This window comes from Pempheris klunzingeri, chromosome 1, assembly GCF_042242105.1.
Source record: "Pempheris klunzingeri isolate RE-2024b chromosome 1, fPemKlu1.hap1, whole genome shotgun sequence".
NCBI classification, from domain to species: domain Eukaryota; kingdom Metazoa; phylum Chordata; class Actinopteri; order Acropomatiformes; family Pempheridae; genus Pempheris; species Pempheris klunzingeri.
The window spans coordinates 1,987,639-2,012,438 of NC_092012.1; the positions used below are offsets into that span (position 1 = coordinate 1,987,639).

Here is a 24,800-nt window from a genome sequence, read left to right on the forward strand (position 1 = left end):
ACTGGGCCTTGTTGGCTCGTGGAACTCCTGAGGCAGCTGACGGGTACCGGCAGGCCAAGCATGCTGCAGCTCGGGCGGTAGCTGAGGCAAAAACTCGGGCCTAGGAGGAGTTCGGGGAGGCCATGGAGGAGGACTACCGGTCGGCCTCAAGGAAATTCTGGCAAACCGTCCGGCGTCTCAGAAGGGGGAAGCAGTACTCCGCCAACACTGTTTACAGTGCGGGTGGGGGACTGTTGACCTCGACTGGGGATGTCATCGGGCGGTGGAAGGAATACTTTGAGGATCTCCTCAATCCCACTGCCAGGTCTTCCATTGAGGAGGCTGAGGCTGGGGACCCGGAAGTGGACTCGTCCATCACCCAAACCGAAGTCACCGAGGTGGTCAGAAAGCTCCTCAGTGGCAGGGCACCGGGGATGGATGAGATCCGCCCTGAATACTTTAGTCTCTGGATGTGCAGGGACTGTCTTGGTTAACACGTCTCTGTAACATCGCTTGGCCGTCTGGGACAATGCCTCTGGAGTGGCAGACCGGGGTGGTGGTCCCTCTTTTTAAGAAGGGGGACCAGAGGGTGTGTTCCAACTATAGGGGGATCACACTTCTCAGCCTTCCCGGGAAATATTCCAGGGTACTGGAGAGGAGGATATGGCCGATAGTCGAACTTCGGATTCAGGAGGAACAATGCCGGTTCCGTCGTGGAACACTGGACCAGCGCCACACTCTCCATCGGGTGCTCGAGGGTTCATGGGAGTTTGCCCAACCAGTCCACATGTGCTTTGTGGACGTGGAGAAGGCATTCAACCGTGTATCTCGTGTGGGGGAAGGATGGAGCATGAGATCGACAGGCGGATCGGTGCAGTGTCTGCAGTGATGCGGTCGCTGTATCGGTCCGTTGTGGTGAAGCAAAAAGGCAAAGCTCTTGATTTACTGGTCGATCTATGTTCCTACCTTCACCTATGGTCATGAGCTTTGGGTCATGACCGAAAAAACGAGATCACGGATACAAGCGGCCGAAATGAGTTTCTTCCACAGGGTGGCTTGGCTCCTCACCCTTAGAGATAGGGTGAGGCTGAGCAAAAGGTGGAATTATTAAAAATATAATGGCTGTTTTACTTAATAGAAACATGAATGTGGATAATTTATATTTGATGTGTGTTAATGTGAATAAAAGCAAATATGTAAGAGAATGCCTGTTTTTATTGATCCATTAAGGAAGTGTATCATTAACCAACATAGACTGATGGCACTTACACACAGAAATGATTATGATTGATTATGGCAACACAATTTTGTAACACAAAATAATAGTTGTGAAGCTAAATTCCCCCCAAAACACAGACACCATAAGTGAAGAATCACCCAGCAGCTGCAGTACCAGGTGATCATGCTGTCACTGTCTCATATAAACATCTAAACCTCCTCTTTCAGCTCATACAGATCCAACTGCAGACATTCATTTAAATGTGACCACAGGTTAACACACGAACAACCAATACCCAATAAGTGACAGTAAAACAATCAAAATATGCATTCAGGGCTAATGAAAGTAGAAGTGGTGGTCTGCAGGTGCTGCTGTCTTAGCTTTTAAACACAGGCAGAGGTTGGTATCTAACCCTTGACACTCTGGTTTTGTACACCACCACCCCACAGATCATGCCGACCGCTGCGAGAAGACATCCGGCGATGAAAACCAGGTTCAGATTCACGTTCACCGCTGGACAAGAGAGAAGCACAGTTTGAATTCGATCTTGTCTCAAAGTGTAAGCGGGACTCAAACGGGCCAGAAAACTCCCTGTTTTCATACCTGGGCTTTCGGTGCGCTCTGCTGATCTCCTCAGGCGCAGGGGACCCTGGGAAATGAGGTGCCTGGCTGTCTGGGTGACAGCTTCTCTCTTCCTGAGGCGACCACCTGACCGTGGGGAGTTGATGCATCCCTGGGAGCACCTGGTGCCGGAAGCCCCTGCTTCACACATGAGCACCAAGCAGTTGATGTACACCTGAACGCAACAGACCACAAAACATCAAACCTCACACAGTGTCAGTGGAGTCACTAAATAGACCACATGAGGAAGGTGACAGCTGAAAGACATTAGAGGTGTTTGAGTCGCCGACGGCCGGCAGACGTCCACCGCTGATTGTTTGATGATTGATTCAAAACATGATCAATGAAAGTGACGCCTCTGTGCGGCTGATGAACATACGTGGCCTTCAAACAGGCCTGAAGATTCCTAAAATTTCTTTTTCTGGTTATTAAAATAGCCACAGACGGTCTCAGGGAATTAATTTAACAGTCTGACAAAACTTTAACAGATTAACTCCCACAGCAAAAAACATTACAGGTGAAAAACTGTAGATTTCCTTTTCTTTTATGCTGATTGTGCAGCACTTTGAATCAACTGCTGTCTTTTGGCATAAACACTCTTGAGGATGTTTAATCACTGATGTGTTAAGTGTTTAGTGTAAAGATGCGTTTCACATTGTGAGGCCTCTAATAATCAGACATGTCGGATATAATGAGGAAACTCTGACTTGGGCCTTAGAGACGTCACAGAGACATTCGGAGTCACTTGTTCCAGTCTAAACACTTTCTAAACCCATTCTTCACCTCGTTGTGCAAGCCGATGAACTTGAAGGCCTCCATGCTGAACTTGAATTGTCTGTGATTGTCCCTGGAGTGGATTTGAACTGTCGAGTCCACTCTACACCTAGTCAGAGCACAAATAAGAGGCTTTACACATGGATGGAGGTATTTACATTGTAAGGAAAAGTAAGTGAGCCATTGATGTTTACATCCAGGGGGAGATAATCATATACCTACCCGTTCTCAATGATGGAGTAGGTCGGCAAGTAGTTGGGGTTGTTGTTAGGTGCAGCTCTGCAGGACTCCACAAACAGCTCGGTGGTGCTGATCTGAGAGGAGGCCTTGATCATCATGTAAATCCTGCTCCCTAGTTTGTACTCCAGAGGGTATGAGCTCGGATCAATCACGTTCTGGAACTGGTTGTCAGGGTACAACTCAAACTGGTAGGTGAAGGTGCCCATGCCTTTCTCCCACACGGTGATGTTCTCCCTGTGTGCGATGAAGCCCAGGGACACGTTCCCATGTTTGGAGTACTGGCACTTGAACTGAACCTCCACCAGGTGCTTTCTGGTGATGAGGCCTCTGCTGTTGTCAATTGTCGTGATTTCATTCTTGAAAATGAGGTTTTCATTGTCTTCCTGCAGAGGGAAAAGTGATCAGTCCTCACACAGCCAATGACAAAGTAAGTGAGAGAGGAGAGCAGTGGGTGAGGAAGTACCTCCATCTGAGTACCACACGCGTTGAGGGGGACAACGGCGATGACGTGAGTGCTGTTGGAGTATCGCTGGAGGCTGCAGGCGGTGTTGCTGGGGTCACTGAGCCGCAAATGATCCTCATGGAGTCCAGAGAATGAAGATTTCTCAACCTCAACTCTCATTGTGGACTCACCGCAGATCACCTTGGCTTCGACTGGAACAAGAGGCACACGTGCAGCGTGTCATGTATGAATAAAAACACATCATGCTGAAAGGAGGTGTAGTGGAAATCTATACATTATCTATACCTTACCTATACATTATCTATACATTTATCTATATTGTGTTTTCATATCACTTGTGTAATGATGATTTGATATAACTCTGATTACTTGGGTTATTTGAGACCTTGGGTGAACTTTGTGTTTCCTGGAATGGTGTTGGTGATGATCCATAAACAATAAGTTGCGAAAGCAGAACTCTCCAGAACCTTGAGATGCTCCTTTTGACCATAATAGGAAGGGATGGAGGAGAAGGGGGTGGACCCCCCAGTATGGGATAAAAAACGATGCAAGGATTTGTAAAGTGTGAGAGCGTCTTTGGTGGGTCTTCTGTTCAATTCAGGATTACCTGGCTCTCCTTCTCCTACTGCCTCTATCATCTACCTGCAGTTAACATGTACTTTATTCCACCTGTCTATTAAATATGTTCAACCACTGTAACATCATTGAATACATGTTAAATATATTATTGGATTGAATTAGTTGGTGTGTCATCATTGTTTGCCACCACAGAATTTGGCGTCACGAATTTGGTAGGAGCCGGATTGGGACTGGCTTTGGACTGGCGACCGGCATCTGTAGGCTCTCTTTTCGTCACAGACAATTTTTCAACAGGCCTGGTGGGGGTTTTCCCTTTTGATAAAAAGAAAAACTTGGTATATTGTCTGTGATTGAGGGAGGTAGCTGAGAGATGCTGGTACAGTGAATTTAGCAGACAAAATATTCCAAATTCAGATTCTAATTTGGCTCTCCTCCAAGTATCTGTGAGGGGGAAACGTTTTGGAGTTGTGTGGGTGGAACAGAGTACATAGCTTTTAACATTTCTGGGCTTTTACTAACTGCATGTGTTTCTGAGTGTGCTTGTGAGTGTGAAGGGGGGAGTCATAGTTGAGTGTGTGTTTGTGTTATGTATGTCGTACGTCAGTAACGACACTAGAGAGCAGTCCATTGACTACGTAAATTATGGTGTGAAGTATGTATCTGGAAGTCGGTTTGGTTCCTCTAAAGTGTTCGGGCTGTCGACTCCAAGTTCTGATCAGAAATTGTTAATAGAGACTGCTAGCGTATGTCGTTGTTCCGGTGGGTGTACAGCGGATTTGGCCCACAAACGGGGCATCAGGCCGGCTGGGTTTGAGCACTCTATATTTTCCTTTTTTTGTTTTGACAGCGGCCGATGCCACAAAGAGCAGGGGGAAAGCTCGTTGCTGTAGGGAACAACTTCTACGCGCCCTGTGTGGGTTCTGATTACAAAATAGGGGTGTCTTTGAAGTTTGGCTACTAAAAAGTGGCTTAAGGCCATAAATTCGACACACAGGTTAATGTATATGTTGGACTATATGGCGGAAGCTTAGGACTGGCCTGCCTCTGTAGTAGCCATAGTGTTCCTTTGCGAAGGAGCGGTCCACGGGGTGTGATAAGAGAGAAAAAGCCGGCAAATCCCACTTAAGCACTTTGTCTGTATGTATGTCTATGTGTCTGGACCGTATGAACTGTGTGAAATATATACAGTTATGCCCGAAATTATTCATACCCCTGGCAAATTTTGACTTAAAGTTACTTTTATTCAACCAGCAAGTTTTTTCTTGATTGTAAATGGCACAGGCGTCTCCCAGAAGATAATAAGACGACGTACAAGAGGCATCATTGTGGAAAAAAATATTTTTTACATTTGAACAAAAAATGGCATGTCCAAAATTATTCATACCCTTCTCAATAATCAATAGAAAAGCCTTTATTGGCTATTACAGCAATCAAACGCTTCCTATAATTGCTGACCAGCTTTTTGCATGTCTCACTGGTATTTTTGCCCATTCATCTTTAGCGATGAGCTCCAACTCTTTCAGGTTGGAGGGTCTCCTTGCCATCACCCCGATCTTTAGCTCCCTCCACAGATTCTCAATTGGATTCAAGTCAGGACTCTGGCTGGGCCACTGCAAAACGTTAATGTTTTTGTCCACTAACCATTTCTTCACCACTTTTGCTGTGCCCTTGATGTATTGCTCTTTTTTCATGGTGCCGTTTACTATGATTAGGTTCCCTGGTCCATTGGCTGAAAAACAGCCCCAAAGCATTAGGTTCCCACCACCATGTTTGACAGTGGAGATGGTGTTCTTAGGGTTGTCTAAGGGTCTAAGGCTTCTCCTTTTTTACGCCAAATGAAGGATACATCATTGTGGCCAAACAATTAAATTTTTGTTTCATGTGACCATAAAACAGAAGACCAGAAGTCTTCTTCTTTGTGAGCATTTGCAAAGGCCAAGCGGGCTTTTGTGGGCCTTATCTGGAGAAGTGGCGTCCTCCTTGATTTGCATCCGTGGAACCCAGCAGTGTGCAGTGTCCGTTGGACTGTTTGCCTTGAGACGTTGCCACCATCAGAGCCCAGATTCACCAGGATGGCCTTGGTGGTGATCCTCCTGGCCAGCACAGGTGTCACTTTTGGCTTCCGACCACATCCTCTGAAATTTTCCACAGTGCGGAACGTCTTGTATTTTTTAACAATACTTTGCACTGTATCCACTGGAACTTGAAACATTTAGATATGGCCTTATAGCCCTTTCCTGACTTGTGAGCAGCCACAATGCGCAGCCGCAGGTCCTCAGTGAGCTCCTTTGTCTTAGCCATGACTGTCCACAAACCAACTGCAGAGAGCTGCTGTTTTTTACCTCTTGAGTTGATTAAAACGGTTCCAGCTGCTGCTGTTCCCAATGAATCAGGGTAATTAGGGTGCTTTAGAACAGCTTGGACTATTTGGAATGGTATAGAACTTTGGATTTTCCCGTAGACTGTGACAGTTTGCAAAGGGTATGAATAATTTTGGACATGCCACTTTTTGTTCAAATGTAAATAAAAGCTGAGAAATATTTTTTTCCACAATGAAGCCTCTTGTACGTCGTCTTATTATCTTCTGGGAGACTCCTGTGTCATTTCCAATCAAGAAAAAACTTGCTGGTTGAATAAAAGTAACTTTAAGTCAAAATTTGCCAGGGGTATGAATAATTTCGGGCTTAACCGTATATATATGCATGTATATAGGTTTTGTATATAAGTGTTGTGTAGCTCTCTGTCTCATTGTGTTCTGTGTCTCTGTCCGTCTCTGTCTCAGAGGGGTTGCAGCAGCAGGAAAAGTGTGTGTGTAGTTGTGTGTGTGGAGTTTTTCTCTGGTGTTGGTGTTGGTGTTTGCGTGAATGTGTGTGTGAGGTGTCAGTGGTAGATGTGAGTGGAGGCTCTGGCTCCATGAGTAGAGAGGAGTGAAATAAAAGAGTGCATGCTTGCTGTCCTGTATGTCTCTCTCCTCATGTCTATGCCCGAAAGCCGAATATCCCTGGCTTTTTGTGAGTAGTGTATAAAAAAAGGAGGTTTTTTGGCAGGAAGAAAAACAGTTCTAGTTTAAAGTCGCAACTTGTTGCGCAGTTAACTTAGACGCTGGCAGAATTTCAAAAGGTGTGGCACTTAGAGCTCATAGGCAGATGTTTAGAGTTAAACTGCCCATAAGACAGTAATCGGCGCTTACCCCTCCCATCCAGAAGTCACAGACACACTATGGAAAAATTAAAAAAAAAAAAAAAAAAAAAAGGCCCTGCTCTGTTGCACAGACTTTGTGGGGCTGTATTCTGATCCCTGTCTCACTGTGGTTGGTGTGGGTCGTCTGGCGAGTGGTTTCTCTTTTATAAAAAAAAAAGAGGGGAGATATATACATATATCTACCTATATCTAATACAGGTCTGCATAAGTATAAATACACTGCGGCTACCTTGTGGAAGCAATCATTTTTTGCATTTTGGCATATATACATAGTTTGACACAACATCATGGGATCTGCAATCAAAGATTTGGCTCCAGTAAGTATACTGGGGGGAAGGAATCCGCTTTTAGCAGGCGAAATAAAGAGCTTGTAACAAAAATGGAATGCATGGACAAAGAAAGGTCCATCTCCGTGGCCTGCGGAGGCAACATTTGATGCAACACAATGTGCTGAGATGAGGGTGCTGATCAAAAATCATAAGGGAAAGGACAATTCAGTAAAACGAACTTGTAAACGTGTACGTGAGTATGCTGCTAAAGCACTAAGAGAAAAGACTAAACAGCATGTTAGGAAGCAGCTGGAACAGAGGAATCCAGCTGATTTAGAACCACCACTCTATGCTGCAGAAATGCCTCTGTGTGAGTTAAAGTTCGTGGGAGACTTGGCACAAGCTGCAAAACCTGAAGAGGAAGATGAGGTAGCCGACTTACCTGAAGTCTTTTTGAAATCACTGAAGGTCAGGGAAAGGAAGCCAAGAAGGATAAGTTGGATGGATGACCGTGTGGTGAGACTTTTGCAGGAGGCTGAAGCAACAGGAGGAAAAAGTTCTGAACACTCCATTCTGCAGACAGCATATACTGATTTGCCTGATCCTGGCCTGGTGTCCAAACCCAAAACAGGGAAAAAAACAGGCAAGGCACCAGGGGCTTCCTGGCCTCTTGCAGCAAGACTGAGACAAAAAACAGGAGAAGCTGAAGTGAAATCATCGAGGAACAAGTAAGTATTAATGGAGTACTCACTATGAACACAAGGGGAGCACCAGTGGCCACAACAGTGGTGGAAGAAGCATCAGAGTATCTACTGCTGGCAAAAGGTGCCCAGCTCCAATGTGTTCCATGGCCCAAAATGGATCTGGAAGTGGTCCTGGTGTCAGAGATTCAGACTGTTTCACTGTCACATGAGATGTTGGTCGAGGAGGGTGTTCCATCATCTCCTGAAGGATCTCTGCATAGTTTTTTCCAGACAGTTTGGCAATACTTCTGAATTCTGCCATAAGAGTGCGAGTCTTTGAATCACAAATCTTGGATGCATATATGTTGGACAGATTTTCAATGCAAAATGTATTACCTATACTGGAAGTATATGTGTATGGCAATAACGGTGTTAGCTTCAACAGCGCTGAACCAGAAATAAATTCAACTACAACACGGTCATTGAATTCTGTTTCGGTAGTTTCAATAGTGACGCTTCGTTTAATTTCACCAAATTGCTTAAGGAAATCAATGAATTCATCAAGCAATAAGGATTCAGTTGCTCCGTTGACGTGGCAAAGAACCGAGGTTCTAAGCCACTAGGCCAGATTTGTAGTTATCTTAACAGTGCGCAATGGATTTGAAAACACTTTGGCTAATAGATCAAACTTCAAGTCAGAAAAGTGATCAGGAAAATTACTTTCAGCAGTCAGACTCAAACAGTCTTTCAGGAGACAGAGTTCAGAGCAGCAAACAGACCTTTAATGCCGGCGTATTAAAGGGAGAACAGTCTATCTGCACAATACATACAGTCAGAGAGTTCTGAGCTCTCACATACAATACATCAGCTTATATTCTCATGAGGCTCCACCTGGTTTCCTTTCATCACAGCATCAAAATAACCAATCTAGTTGTATTGTAACATTACACCATTATAATCATTGGTCAGGTGTCGGAAGTGTAACATTACACCATTATGTTTCTTGGCCAGATGGGACTTGGGTGATGTGTCCTTGATTTGGGATTGCAGGGACTTTCCAGCCACCTGCACTGGCACGGGCATGCTTTCTTTATTATGTATCATGTTGTATAATTCTTACACACTGTCCAGCCACCTGCACTGGCACGGGCGTGCTTTCCTTCATTATACATCACGTTGTACAATTATTACACACTGTCCAGCCACCTGCATGTTAGTGTGGACATGTTCCCTTTTATGTGTCACTTTTCAGCCACCTGTACTCTAGTGTGGACATGCATGTCCCTTTTTTTATATGCTATGTTGTATAAATTTTACACCAATATTTCTCTGACCTACCTTGTTCTTATTTTTTATTCTAAACTCTCTCTTCATTTTACACCCTTAGTTCTTAGCTTCCTTTCGTTGCCTTTTTTAAAAAATTATAGTGTTTAATGTAAGTGCACTTGTTTTAACATATATGTGATACAGTGAGGGTCAAGGAGTGAGGGATACACACAGTTTTACTTCAGTCCAGTGATGAGTACATGTAAAGTCATAGTGAGGAGTATATGTATTCAAACCATGGTGAAGAATATAAGTCATAGTCAGACTAATTACTAAAACTTCAATCAACATAACACCCTTCAGCATATATGTAGCTGTTCTAACGTTTACTCCATTATTTCAATAGTTCCAGTGTTTAAATCAATATGGCAGCGTGCAAACTTCATTTCTTTTAGCGCAACACATGTCTTTTTTACACTACACCGTCTACTAGAACTGCATTTAGAATGTTAATTTCAAGATTATCAAAAACCTCCATATTACCAAAATGAACTGGTGAGAATGAATATAGCCAATATTTACTGTACACTGCCCTCCTGGCTAGCTCGCCAAAAGATGTAACATGTGTTAAGTGAATACAAGGATAATTATAATGCAACTACAAATGGGGTTTGAAATGGCTAGAAGGGAAATATCAGAAGAAACTAAATACAGCTACTGCAGGGCATGTGCAGTAAATAAAGACAACAAGACAGTATTTGCAGTTGAATGTGGAAAATATATTGAAACCTAAAGTGCAGTTTCACCCAAGTTTTACCCAAGTTTCAGGATGAACCTAAAATACATTCTAACCTTTCCAGGTGAACTTAATGTGACCTTCTCTAAACCTTTGAATGCACATGTCCAACTGTTCAGTGTCTCAGTACTTTCTGCACCAGCTGCTGTTTTCTAACAAGAAGCTTAACAGCAACATTCACAACAGGTTTGATCCATGAATCCACCAATACATTTCCTGCTTCAGTCAGAATTGGTATTTAAACAGTCCTCCTCATCCTGCTGTTCACATTCTGACATCATGAGACCAAGACGACACCTAACAGTTGATCAGCAGCACCTCAACACTGGAGGCTTCAAACAGGAAGTCCTCAGACGGAGGTGTTCACTGAGCTTAGAGGGTCACAGAGTGTCATCAGGAGGTTGGAACAGAGATACAGAGACTGGAAGAGTCACAGAAAGGAGAGGAGTGGACGTCCTTTGGCCACATCCCAATTTATTGAGACACTGAAAATGTTTTGTTGTGGTATACCTACCACTGTTGTTAGATTTTCTTTCAATAAACTGTTTAAAATGAAGAAATTACCATTGTAGACCATGGTTTAGACTAGGTGGGGGAGACCATGGTTTAGACTAGGTGGGGGGAGACCATGGTTTAGACTAGGTGGGGGGAGACCATGGTTTAGACTTGGCTCTCCCTTGTTGGTGGTCCTGGCCTCTTGGCATCACGACCTCCAATCCAGTAAAGCCGACCCTGGAAAAGGTTCCTCACTATTTTAGTCTCATGGATGATCATCCTCACTTCTACGATAGTGGCATTCAGAGGGAGCATCTCTGGTCCTTGGAGCTCCCTTACATGGAAGTGTTAATAAATGCTGATGTATTGTTATGAAATGAGCTACTCAGCAGTATATAAAGTCATATTATAGCCAGTCTTATAATACATATCAATGTGAAATGGGCCATTCTGCGTGAGAAGTTTCGCCGAGTGACCTACATTCAGCTGTTGGAGATGAAACTGCTGATCACAGTGAACGCAGCAAAGAGAGTCGCTGCTCCATCTTGTGGTCGATCAGCAATAAAACGAGACAATAATGTGATGTTTTACCAGAATAATAAAATCACACTGTTTATAACTGACATGAAACATAATTATTACGATATTAGAAATAATTTATCAGTTTTTATTCCTAAATCTAATCTTAAATCTGATGAGGTTGAGCAAAAGGAGGAATTATTAAAAATATAATGGCTGTTTTACTTAATAGAAACATGACTGTGGAGAATTTATATTTGATGTGTGTTAATGTGAATAAAAGCAAATATGTAAGAGAATGCTTGTTTTTATTGATCCATTAAGGAAGTGTATCATTAACCAACATAGAGTTCAAACACACTTACACACAGAAATGATTATGATTGATTATGGCAACACAATTTTGTAACACAAAATAACAGTTGTGAAGCTAAATCCCCCAAAACACAGACACCATAAGTGAAGAATCACCCAGCAGCTGCAGTACCAGGCGATCATGCTGTCACTGTCTCATATAAACATCTAAACCTCCTCTTTCAGCTCATACAGATCCAACTGCAGACATTCATTTAAATGTGACCACAGGTTAACACACGAACAACTAATACCCAATAAGTGACAGCTCAAAAAATAAAGTGTCTTATCTTTGCTTGTCAAAACAAACGGCCCTCCTCCTCAAAATAAACTTAAACTTGCAGAAAATGTGATGGTACAGTTAGGTGACGTGGAAACAGCTGTAGCCTTTGCTAGCGTTAGCTAATTTGAAGCAGAGTTCTTTGGCTTGAAGTGTTGTGTTCGTTTTTTTCTAATTAAGACAGGCAACTTCTCTCATTTAAGGTGTTTTAATGTTTGTCAGAATAAAACAGAAGCATGAACTCACTCTGTTCTCAATCAGCGAGCTGTTCCTCTGTAGCCAACAGAGAGCAGAGTGAGCCATGGTTTAGACTAGGTGGGGGGAGACCATGGTTTAGACTAGGTGGGGGGAGACCATGGTTTAGACTAGGTGGGGGAGACCATGGTTTAGACCAGGTGGGGGGAGACCATGGTTTAGACTAGGTGGGGGAGACCATGGTTTAGACCAGGTGGGGGGAGACCATGGTTTAGACTAGGTGGGGGAGACCATGGTTTAGACTAGGTGGGGGGAGACCACCTAGTCTTTAGGCTTTATGCCACGGCAAACAGGTCCTAGGTGACGGGGGTCTGACCTCCTGTGGGCCCACCACCCTCAGAGGGAGCCGTAGGGGTCAGGTGCTATGTGGAACGGACGGCGGTGGAGGCAGAGTGCCCTGGCGACCCGGGCTTCGGAAACAGCCTCTAGCTGTAGGGACATGTCTCCTCGCTGGGGGGTAAGGAGCCGGAGCTTGTGCGGGAGGTTGAGAGGTACCGGCTAAATATAGTCGGGCTCACCTCCACTTGCAGCTTGGGCTCTGGAACCCAGCTCATCAAGAGGGGCTGGACTCTCCATTTCTCTGGCGTTGCCCAAGGTGTGTGGCGGCGGGCTGGTGTGGACTTGCTTATAGCACCGCAGCCCAGTCGCCATGTGTTGGAGTTCACCCCGGTGAACGAGAGGGTCGCGTCCCTGCGCCTTCGGGTTGGGGACAGGTCTCTTTCTGTGGTTTCGGCCTTCTTGGAGTCCCTGGGAGGGGTGCTGGATGGTGCTCCGACAGGGGAGTCCATTGTTCTAATGGGGGACTTCAACGCTCACGTGGGCAGCGACAGTGAGACCTGGAGGGGCATGATTGGGAGGAACGGCCTCCCCGATCTGAACCCGAGTGGTGTTCTGTTGTTGGAACTCTGTCCTAGTGACAGATTGTCCATAACGAACACCATGTTCGAACACAAGGGCGTCCATCGGTGCACGTGGCACCAGGCTGGAGGTCGTTGATCGACTTCGTTGTTGTGTCATCTGACCTCCGTCCGTGTGTTTTGGACACTCGGGTGAAGAGAGGGGCTGAGCTGTCAACTGATCATCACCTGGTGGTGAGTTGGATCCACTGGCAGAGGAGGAAGCCGGAGAGACTTGGCAGGCCCAAGCGTATCGTGAGGGTCCGTTGGGAACATCTGGTGGAACCCGCTGTCGCTGCGGATTTCAATTCCCACCTCCAGGAGAGCTTCTGTCTGTTTTTATTGATCCTACTTCCGCCGGAAGTAAGGGATGCCGTCAAGCTGAAGAAGGAGTCCTACTGGGCCTTGTTGGCTCGTGGAACTCCTGAGGCAGCTGACGGGTACCGGCAGGCCAAGCATGCTGCACCTCGGACGGTAGCTGAGGCAAAAACTCAGGCCTAGGAGGAGTTCGGGGAGGCCATGGAGGAGGACTACCGGTCAGCCTCAAGGAAATTCTGGCAAAACGTCCGGCGTCTCAGGAGGGGGAAGCAGTACCAGTTACCCACTGCCAGGTCTTCCATTGAGGAGGCAGAGGCTGGGGACCCGGAAGTGGACTCGTCCTTCACCCAAACCGAAGTCACCGAGGTGGTCAGAAAGCTCCTCAGTGGCAGGGCACCGGGGGTGGATGAGATCCGCCCTGAATACTTTAGTCTCTGGATGTGCAGGGACTGTCTTGGTTAACACGTCTCTGTAACATCGCCTGGCGGTCGGGGACAATGCCTCTGGAGTGGCAGACCGGGGTGGTGGTCCCTCTTTTTAAGAAGGGGGACCAGAGGGTGTGTTCCAACTATAGGGGCATCACACTTCTCAGCCTCCCCGGGAAAGTTTTTTTCCAGGGTACTGGAGAGGAGGATATGGCCGATAGTCGAACTTCGGATTCAGGAGGAACAATGCTGGTTCTGTCGTGGAACACTGGACCAGCGCCACACTCTCCATCGGGTGCTCGAGGGTTCATGGGAGTTTGCCCAACCAGTCCACATGTGCTTTGTGGACTTGGAGAAGGCATTCAACCGTGTATCTCGTGTCATCTTGTGGGGGGTGCTTCGGGAGTATGGGGTCCGGGGCCCTTTGTTAAGGGCTGTCCGGTCCCTGTACGACCGGAGTAGGAGTCTGGTTCATATTGCCGGCAGTGAGTCAGACCTGTTCCCGGTGCATGTTGGACTCCGTCAGGGCTGCCCTTTGTCACCGGTTCTGTTCATTATTTTTATGGACAGAATTTCCTGATAGCATCTCTGCTTTTTGCGGATGATGTTGTCTTGAGACCTCCAGTGTGCATTGGGGCGGTTTGCTGCCGAGTGTGAAGCGGCTGGGATGAGAATCAGCACCTCCAAGTCCAAGGCTGTGGTTCTCGACCGGAAAAAGGTGGTTTGCCCTCTCCGGATCGGTGGAGAGTCCTTGCCTCAAGTGGAGCAGTTTAAGTATCTCGGGGTCTTGTTCACGAGTGGGGGAAGGATGGAGCGTGAGATCGACAGGCGGATCGGTGCAGCGTCTGCAGTGATGCGGTCGCTGTATCGGTCCGTTGTGGTGAAGCAAAAAGGCAAAGCTCTTGATTTACTGGTCGATCTATGTTCCTACCTTCACCTATGGTCATGAGCTTTGGGTCATGACCGAAAAAACGAGATCACGGATACAAGCGGCCGAAATGAGTTTCTTCCGCAGGGTGGCTGGGCTCCTCACCCTTAGAGATAGGGTGAGGCTGAGCAAAAGGTGGAATTATTAAAAATATAATGGCTGTTTTACTTAATAGAAACATGAATGTGGATAATTTATATTTGATGTGTGTTAATGTGAATAAAAGCAAATATGTAAGAGAATACCTGTTTTTATTGATCCATTAAGGAAGTGTATCATTAACCAACATAGACTGATGGCACTTACACACAGAAATGATTATGATTGATTATGGCAACACAATTTTGTAACACAAAATAATAGTTGTGAAGCTAAATTCCCCCCAAAACACAGACACCATAAGTGAAGAATCACCCAGCAGCTGCAGTACCAGGCGATCATGCTGTCACTGTCTCATATAAACATCTAAACCTCCTCTTTCAGCTCATACAGATCCAACTGCAGACATTCATTTAAATGTGACCACAGGTTGTCACACGAACAACCAATACCCAATAACTGACAGTAAAACAATCAAAATATGCATTCAGAGGTAATGAAAGTAGAAGTGGTGGTCTGCAGGTGCTGCTGTCTTAGCTTTTAAACACAGGCAGAGGTTGGTATCTAACCCTTGACACTCTGGTTTTGTACACCACCACCCCACAGATCATGCCGACCGCTGCGAGAAGACATCCGGCGATGAAAACCAGGTTCAGATTCACGTTCACCGCTGGACAAGAGAGAAGCACAGTTTGAATTCCATCTTGTCTCAAAGTGTAAGCGGGACTCAAACGGGCCAGAAAACTCCCTGTTTTCATACCTGGGCTTTCGGTGCGCTCTGCTGATCTCCTCAGGCGCAGGGGACCCTGGGAAATGAGGTGCCTGGCTGTCTGGGTGACGGCTTCTCTCTTCCCGAGGCGACCACCTGACCGTGGGGAGTTGATGCATCCCTGGGAGCACCTGGTGCCGGAAGCCCCTGCTTCACACATGAGCACCAAGCAGCTGATGTACACCTGAACGCAACAGACCACAAAACATCAAACCTCACACAGTGTCAGTGGAGTCACTGAACGGGCTAAATAGACCACATGAGGAAGGTGACAGCTGAAAGACATTAGAGGTGTTTGAGTTGCTGACGGCCGACAGACGTCGACCGCTGATTGTTTGATGATTGATTCAAAACATGATCAATGAAAGTGACGCCTCTGTGCGGCTGATGAACAGACTTAGTGAAGCTCTGGGAACACTGGGCCCAGACGTGGCCTTCAAACAGGCCTGAAGATTCCTAAAATTTCTTTTTCTGGTCATTAAAATAGCCGCAGACTGTCTCAGGGAATTAATTTAACAGTCTGACAAAACTTTAACAGATTAACTCCCACAGCAAAAAACATTACAGGTCAAAAACTGTGGATTTCCTTTTCTTTTATGCTGATTGTGCAGCACTTTGGATCAACTGCTGTCTTTTGGCATAAACACTCTTGAGGATGTTTAATCTCTGATGTGTTAAGTGTTTAGTGCAAAGATGTTGGATATAATGAGGAAACTCTGACTTGGGCCTTGGAGACGCCACAGAGGCATTCAGAGTCACTTTTTCCAGTCTAAACACTTTCTAAACCCATTCTTCACCCGGTCGTGCAAGCCGATGAACTTGAAGGCCTCCATGCTGAACTTGAATTGTCTCTGATTGTTCTTGGAGTGGATTTGAACTGTCGAGTCCACCTTACACCTAGTCAGAGCACAAATAAGAGGCTTTACACATGGATGGAGGTATTTACATTATAAGGAAAAGTAAGTGAGTCATTGATGTTTACATCCAGGGGGAGATAATCATATACCTACCCGTTCTCAATGATGGAGTAGGTCGGCAAATAGTTGGGGTTGTTGTAAGGTGCAGCTCTGCAGGACTCCACAAACAGCTCGGTGGTGCTGATCTGAGAGGAGGCCTTGATCTTCATGTAAATCCTTTCCCCTAGGTCGTAGTCCAGAGGGTATGAGCTCGGATCAATCACGTTCCGGAACTGGTTGTCAGGGTAGAACTCAAACTGGTAGGTGAAGGTGCCCATGCCTTTCTCCCACACGGTGATGTTCTCCCTGTGTGCGATGAAGCCCAGGGACACGTTCCCGTGTTTGGAGTACTGGCACTTGAACTGAATCTCCACCAGGTGCTTTCTGGTGATGAGATCTCTGCTGTTGTCAATTGTCGTGATTTCATTCTTGAAAATGAGGTTTTCATTGTCTTCCTGCAGAGGGAAAAGTGATCAGTCCTCACACAGCCAATGACAAAGTAAATGAGGGAGGAGAGCAGCGGGTGAGGAAGTACCTCCATCTGAGTACCACACGCATTGAGGGGGACGACGGCGATGACGTGAGTGATGTTGGAGTATTGCTGGAGGCTGCAGGCGGTGTTGCTGGGGTCACTGGGGTCACCGGGGTCAATGAGCTGCAAATGATCCACATGGTGTCCAGAGAGTGAAGATTTCTTAACCTCGACTCTCATTGTGGACTCACTGCAGATCACATTGGCTTCGACTGGAACAAGAGGCACACGTGCAGCGTGTCATGTATGAATAAAAACACATCATGCTGAAAGAAGGTGTAGTGGAAATCTATACATTATCTATACCTTACCTATACATTATCTATACATTTATCTATATTGTGTTTTCATATCACTTGTGTAATGATGATTTGATATAACTCTGATTACTTGGGTTATTTGAGACCCTGGGTGAACTTTGTGTTTCCTGGAATGGTGTTGGTGATGATCCATAAACAATAAGTTGCGAAAGCAGAACTCTCCAGAACCTTGAGATGCTCCTTTTGACCATAATAGGAAGGGATGGAGGAGAAGGGGGTGGACCCCCCAGTATGGGATAAAAAAACCATGCAAGGATTTGTAAAGTGAGAGAGTGTCTTTGGTGGGGCTTCTGTTCAATTCAGGATTACCTGGCTCTCCTTCTCCTACTGCCTCTATCATCTACCTGCAGGTAACATGTACTTTATTCCACCTGTCTATTCAATATGTTCAACCACTGTAACATCATTGAATACATGTTAAATATATTATCGGATTGAATTAGTTGGTGTGTCATTATTGTTTGCCACCACAGAATTTGGCGTCACGAATTTGGTAGGGACCGGATTGGGACTGGCTTTGGACTGGTGACCGGCATCTGTAGGCTCTCTTTTCGTCACAGACAATTTTTCAACAGGCCTGGTGGGGGTTTTCCCTTTTGATAAAAAGAAAAACTTGGGATATTGTCTGTGATTGAGGGAGGTAGCTGAGAGATGCTGGTACAGTGAATTTAGCAGACAAATATTCCAAATTCAGATTCTAATTTGGCTCTCCTCCAAGTATCTGTGAGGGGGAAACATTTTGGAGTTGTGTGGGTGGAACAGAGTACATAGCTTTTAACATTTCTGGGCTTTTACTAACTGCATGTGTTTCTGAGTGTGCTTGTGAGTGTGAAGGGGGGAGTCATAGGTGAGTGTGTGTTTGTGTTATGTGTGTCGTACGTCAGTAACGACACTAGAGAGCAGTCCATTGACTACGTAAATTATGGTGTGAAGTATGTATCTGGAAGTCGGTTTGGTTCCTCTAAAGTGTTCGGGCTGTCGACTCCAAGTTCTGATCAGAAATTGTTAATAGAGACTGCTAGCGTATGTCGTTGTTCCGGTGGGTGTACAGCGGATTTGGCCCACAAACGGGGCATCAGGCCGGCTGGGTTTGAGCACTCTATATTTTCCTTTTTTTGTTTTGACAGCGGCCGATGCCACAAAGAGCAGGGGGAAAGCTCGTTGCTGTAGGGAACAACTTCTGCGCGCCCTGTGTGGGTTCTGATTACAAAATAGGGGTGTCTTTGAAGTTTGGCTACTAAAAAGTGGCTTAAGGCCATAAATTTGACACACAGGTTAATGTATATGTTGGACTATATGGCGGAAGCTTAGGACTGGCCTGCCTCTGTAGTAGCCATAGTGTTCCTTTGCGAAGGAGCGGTCCACGGGGTGTGATAAGAGAGAAAAAGCCGGCAAATCCCACTTAAGCACTTTGTCTGTATGTATGTCTATGTGTCTGGACCGTATGAACTGTGTGAAATATATACAGTTATGCCCGAAATTATTCATACCCCTGGCAAATTTTGACTTAAAGTTACTTTTATTCAACCAGCAAGTTTTTTCTTGATTGTAAATGGCACAGGCGTCTCCCAGAAGATAATAAGACGACGTACAAGAGGCATCATTGTGGAAAAAAATATTTTTTACATTTGAACAAAAAATGGCTTTATTGGCTATTACAGCAATCAAACGCTTCCTATAATTGCTGACCAGCTTTTTGCATGTCTCACTGGTATTTTTGCCCATTCATCTTTAGCGATGAGCTCCAACTCTTTCAGGTTGGAGGGTCTCCTTGCCATCACCCCGATCTTTAGCTCCCTCCACAGATTCTCAATTGGATTCAAGTCAGGACTCTGGCTGGGCCACTGCAAAACGTTAATGTTTTTGTCCACTAACCATTTCTTCACCACTTTTGCTGTGCCCTTGATGTATTGCTCTTTTTTCATGGTGCCGTTTACTATGATTAGGTTCCCTGGTCCATTGGCTGAAAAACAGCCCCAAAGCATTAGGTTCCCACCACCATGTTTGACAGTGGAGATGGTGTTCTTAGGGTTGTCTAAGGGTCTAAGGCTTCTCCTTTTTTACGCCAAATGAAGGATACATCATTGTGGCCAAACAATTAAATTTTTGTTTCATCTGACCATAAAACAGAAGACCAGAAGTCTTCTTCTTTGTGAGCATTTGCAAAGGCCAAGCGGGCTTTTGTGGGCCTTATCTGGAGAAGTGGCGTCCTCCTTGATTTGCATCCGTGGAACCCAGCAGTGTGCAGTGTCCGTTGGACTGTTTGCCTTGAGACGTTGCCACCAGCAGAGCCCAGATTCACCAGGATGGCCTTGGTGGTGATCCTCCTGGCCAGCACAGGTGTCACTTTTGGCTTCCGACCACATCCTCTGAAATTTTCCACAGTGCGGAACGTCTTGTATTTTTTAACAATACATTGCATTGTATCCACTGGAACTTGAAAACATTTAGATATGGCCTTATAGCCCTTTCCTGACTTGTGAGCAGCCACAATGCGCAGCCGCAGGTCCTCAGTGAGCTCCTTTGTCTTAGCCATGACTGTCCACAAACCAACTGCAGAGAGCTGCTGTTTTTTACCTCTTGAGTTAATTAAAACGGTTCCAGCTGCTGCTGTTCCCAATGAATCAGGGTAATTAGGGTGCTTTAGAACAGCTTGGACTATTTGGAATGGTATAGAATTTTGGATTTTCCCATAGACTGTGACTGCAAAGGGTATGAATAATTTTGGACATGCCACTTTTTGTTCAAATGTAAATAAAAGCTGAGAAATATTTTTTTCCACAATGAAGCCTCTTGTACGTCGTCTTAGTATCTTCTGGGAGACTCATGTGTCATTTCCAATCAAGGAAAAACTTGCTGGTTGAATAAAAGTAACTTTAAGTCAAAATTTGCCAGGGGTATGAATAATTTCGGGCTTAACCGTATATATATGCATGTATATAGGTTTTGATAAGTGTTGTGTAGCTCTCTGTCTCAGTGTGTTCTGTGTCTCTGTCCGTCTCTGTCTCAGAGGGGTTGCAGCAGCAGGAAAAGTGTGTGTGTAGTTGTGTGTGCGGAGTTTTTCTCTGGTGTTGGTGTTTGCGTGAATGTGTGTGTGAGGTGTGTCAGTGGTGGATGTGAGTGGAGGCTCTGGCTCCATGAGTAGAGAGGAGAGAAATAAAAGAGTGCATGCTTGCTGTCCTGTATGTCTCTCTCCTCATGTCTATATAACTTGTTGCGCAGTTAACTTAGACGCTGGCAGAAGTTCAAAAGGTGTGGCACTTAGAGCTCATAGGCAGAAGTTTAGAGTTAAACTGCCCATAAGACAGTAGTCGGCGCTTACCCCTCCCATCCAGAAGTCACAGACGCACTATGGAAAAATAAAAAAAAATAAAAAAAGGCCCTGCTCTGTTACACAACAGAGCAGGGCCTGTGGGGCTGTATTCTGATCCCTGTCTCACTGTGGTTGGTGTGGCGAGTGGTTTCTCTTTTATAAAAAAAAAAGAGGGGAGATATATACATATATCTACCTATATCTAATACAGGTCTGCATAAGTATAAATACACTGCGGCTACCTTGTGGAAGCAATCATTTTTTGCATTTTGGCATATATACATAGTTTGGCACAACATCATGGGATCTGCAATCAAAGATTTGGCTCCAGTAAGTATACTGGGGGGAAGGAATCCGCTTTTAGCAGGCGAAATAAAGAACTTGTCACACACAATGTGCTGAGATGAGGGTGCTGATCAAAAATCACAAGGGAAAGGACAATTCAGTAAAACGAACTTGTAAACGTGAACGTGAGTATGCTGCTAAAGCACTAAGAGAAAAGACTAAACAGCATGTTAGGAAGCAGCTGGAACAGAGGAATCCAGCTGATTTAGAACCACCACTCTATGCTGCAGAAATGCCTCTGTGTGAGTTAAAGTTCGTGGGAGACTATGTATTGAAATCTTGGCACAAGCTGCAAAACCTGAAGAGGAAGATGAGGTAGCCGACTTACCTGAAGTCTTTTTGAAATCACTGAAGGTCAGGGAAAGGAAGCCAAGAAGGATAAGTTGGATGGATGACCGTGTGGTGAGACTTTTGCAGGAGGCTGAAGCAACAGGAGGAAAAATTTCTGAACACTCCATTCTGCAGACAGAATATACTGATTTGCCTGATCCTGGCCTGGTGTCCAAACCCAAAACAGGGAAAAAAACAGGCAAGGCACCAGGGGCTTCCCGGCCTCTTGCAGCAAGACTGAGACAAAAAACAGGAGAAGCTGAAGTAAAATCACAAAGGAACAAGGAAGTATTAATGGAGTACTCACTATGAACACAAGGGGAGCACCAGTGGCCACAACAGTGGTGGAAGAAGCATCAGAGTATCTACTGCTGGCAAAAGGTGCCCATTGGTTGCAGCACAACTGAGTGGGTATGTGGGAACACAAGCTCATGATGGTGAGTTCTTCAACAGCACAGGAATACACTGTGGACGGCCTTGAGAGGGCGATATCCAGCACGAATTCAGCCCGACAGCATTGTGGCAACACCCATTAAGGATGATGAGAGCCCACAGGCTTATGTCCACATCAGTAGGAAAGAGTGGGTGAGACAGACGGGTGTACGACCAGATGAAGACATTTTCCATCGATAAGCTCTTCGAAAAAGAATCTCGGATGGACTGCCACTGCCAGCACAAAGCAGATTGCAGGAAGCTGTTGGCTTATATACAATGCCCTTTGACCAGTTCACTGATCATGTAGTTGATGCAGTGACCAAAACACGAGCCAAGGAGACTCGCCAGAAACAAGCCGACGAGGAAGCAGTGAGAAAATGGACCCAACAGCAGTTGATGGAGAAAGAGAAAAAGGTTCAAGCCAGCACCACCTCCACTGACACCTGTTGGTCCTCCACAGGTAATATATGTACAGCCCGGAGGATGGGGAGGCCCTGGTGTAAAGCTGAGTGCGTACTGTTGCTAGGCTCACCATTATATGAGGACCATGTTAATTTTAGAACACAGGACAGGAGTAACCTTCAGTGGTGTAATGATAGATAGTTGTTTTTCCTTATGATAAACATTCTCATAAGATTCAAAAGATTCAAAAGCGTTTATTGTCATGTGTACAGTGCAGAAACAGGTTTCCCCGTACAATGAAAATCTTAGTTTGCCGTCCACACCGAATGCCAAAGAGTTATAAAGAAGAGGATAAAATAAAATAAAATATAAAAAATATAAATATAAACTACTATGCTACATAAACTGCTATTGCTGGCTTATAAATATATTTACAAGATGTGCAGCTTAAACATGAAGTAAAGTGAATGAATGTGCAGGTAGTGGTAGCTGTGACTCCTATCGGCTGTTAAGGAGCCTGATGGTGGAGGGAAAGAAGGAGTTTCTGAGTCTGGACGTCCTGCACTTCAGACTCCTGTACCTCCGGCCTGACGGGAGGAGAGAGAACAGTTTGTGTTGGGGGTGGGTGGGGTCCTTGATGATGGAGGCATTGTGATTGAAGTGAGTGGTCCTGGTGTCTGTGAGCCTCCTCTCTGTGTGGGGGGTGGAGGTCTCGAAGCGGGTGTAGAAAGTGTTGAGGTCATCGGGCAGGCTGTCCGACGCACTGGTGATACTGGAGCTGTTCCTGTAGTCTGTGATGTGCTGCAGGCCCTGCCACATGTGCCTGGAGTCAGTAGAGGAGTAGAAGCCATCCAGCTTCTCTCTGTAAAGCTCACCTCATCTGAAAGGGTCTGTTACTTGGGAGGATGCGTGTTGAGACCGTCTCACTTTCACACCACTGGTTGTTATACTGTGGTGCATTGGTGCTTCTGTCAAGTGTGCCGTTCTGAATTCTGCTGTTGTAGCCACAGTTGAAAAATACCAGAAATGGGAGTAGAAGTAGGAATCAGAACACTGTTCAAAGGTTTCCCTGTTGCGAAGTTCCACCTGTGGAAAAAGATCCAATTAAGCAGCTGTGCAGTTGGAGGCGAAGGATATTTCTGTAAATAACATTTCTGTTGATTTTAGCAAACACACCAGTTATATCAGCCTTTTTAACAAGGATCACCAAGGATGACAAATTTAGTTAAAGGTAATTTCTTAGATTTTCTTAAATAAAAAAAAAACAATAACAATAATATAATATTGTAATCAGTCAGTTAAGTCACTCCTCAGATCCTGAGATGAAGAAGGTAAAAGAAAACAGGAGAGAAAACCACAATGACAACAATAAGAATAATGTTAGTCTGAATTATGCTCATCCAGTCCTGTTACAATGTCAGATATGCTGCCGTAAATTACTGATCTCCAGAAAACTGAAGAAACATTGCAGCTAATTGGGATCCGAGCAAAGAATAAAGAACAAAGTTATTAATCCCACTGCAGTTTTCTTTAATCCACGAGCAGACTATCGTTTAGTAAGCATATAGTAATCACAGAAAGGTTTTAAAACATCGAATTAGAGGAAGAGCAAGAATGAAAGCAGGAATCAAAAACGTTACGCCAAAAACTCGTGCTGAGGTCTGATTAAAATAATCTCCACTAATGAAAAATGTTTTTTCTTTGGGTTCCTACCATCGAACAGTTACATACAAATATATTAGAGACTTTCAAGGTTTGTACTGTTTGAGAAAAGAAGATCTCATCTCATCTCATTTTCTATAACGCTTATCCGTCAGGGTCGCGGGGGAGCTGGAGCCTATCCCAGCTGACTTTGGGCGAGAGGCAGGGTACAGCCTGAACTGGTTGCCAGCCAATCACAGGGCCACATACAGAGACAGAGAACCTTTCACACTCACACTCACACCTACGGACAATTTAGAGTTACCAATTAACCTAATGTGCATGTCTTTGGATTGTGGGAGGAAGCTGGAGAACCCGGAGAGAACCCACGCTAGCATGGGGAGAACCTGTAAACACACAGAAAGACCTCGGGTTCAAACCAGTTTGAATTTTGTATTTTCAGTGTACCCAAAGGTAAATTAAAAAATGGAGGTAAAATAGATAGAAAACATAGTAAAAAGAAACAAAATCAGCTAAAATACATTCAATAGATGGTAAAAACTGCTACTGAAGTGAATACAAAATGTTCTATATTATATTAGAACAATCAAAATAGCAATAATACTAATGATAAGTGATAACATTTAACAAATAAACATATTCACACATTATCTATAACGCCTGTTGCACATCAGTAAACGTTGCATCTCTCACCCTAAATGTCCCATCAGGGTTTCTTCCTTTGTAGGAGAAGGTCATGGTTCCCCCAAGTAACTTGACACCGACACCCCAGAGACCAGGAGCAGCAGAAGCACCGCTGTGACGGCCATGATGCCTCAAACTCACCTCTGTCTCCTGCTGCGCTCACATCCACCTGCTGCACCTTATATATGCTGACAGGTTGGCCAGTGAAGCTGCCAACAGTCCTGCCACATGTAATGGCATGCCCACTATGTGTCAGAACAATAGGCCATCTGCAAAACTGGTTTCACTGAACAAATAAACTGAAAGTATTTCATACTTGATACTCTTTGAACGTACTCTTGTCACGTCAAATGTTGGGAAATGAAGGAGAGGAGTGGACGTCCTTTGGACAAA

At 45.0% G+C, this 24,800-nt stretch overlaps 2 protein-coding genes across 2 annotated transcripts; both read right to left on the reverse strand.

The window, feature by feature from the left end:
- Positions 1–1,194: 1,194 nt before the first annotated feature.
- On the reverse strand, positions 1,195–7,842 carry LOC139212323 (ZP domain-containing protein-like). Its single transcript, XM_070842888.1, has 6 exons — positions 7,788–7,842; positions 3,297–3,487; positions 2,816–3,216; positions 2,603–2,702; positions 1,802–1,994; positions 1,195–1,711 (listed from the first exon to the last, which is right to left on the reverse strand). The coding sequence occupies exons 2-6, from the start codon at positions 3,453–3,455 to the stop codon at positions 1,575–1,577; spliced, it is 990 nt and encodes a 329-aa protein (XP_070698989.1). The 5' UTR covers positions 3,456–3,487; positions 7,788–7,842; the 3' UTR covers positions 1,195–1,574.
- Positions 7,843–14,794: 6,952 nt separating this feature from the next.
- LOC139212139 (ZP domain-containing protein-like) lies at positions 14,795–21,382 on the reverse strand. The gene is made up of 6 exons (XM_070842650.1): positions 21,223–21,382; positions 16,920–17,128; positions 16,439–16,839; positions 16,226–16,325; positions 15,420–15,612; positions 14,795–15,329 (listed from the first exon to the last, which is right to left on the reverse strand). The coding sequence occupies exons 1-6, from the start codon at positions 21,350–21,352 to the stop codon at positions 15,193–15,195; spliced, it is 1,170 nt and encodes a 389-aa protein (XP_070698751.1). The 5' UTR covers positions 21,353–21,382; the 3' UTR covers positions 14,795–15,192.
- Between the last annotated feature and the right edge of the window lie 3,418 nt (positions 21,383–24,800).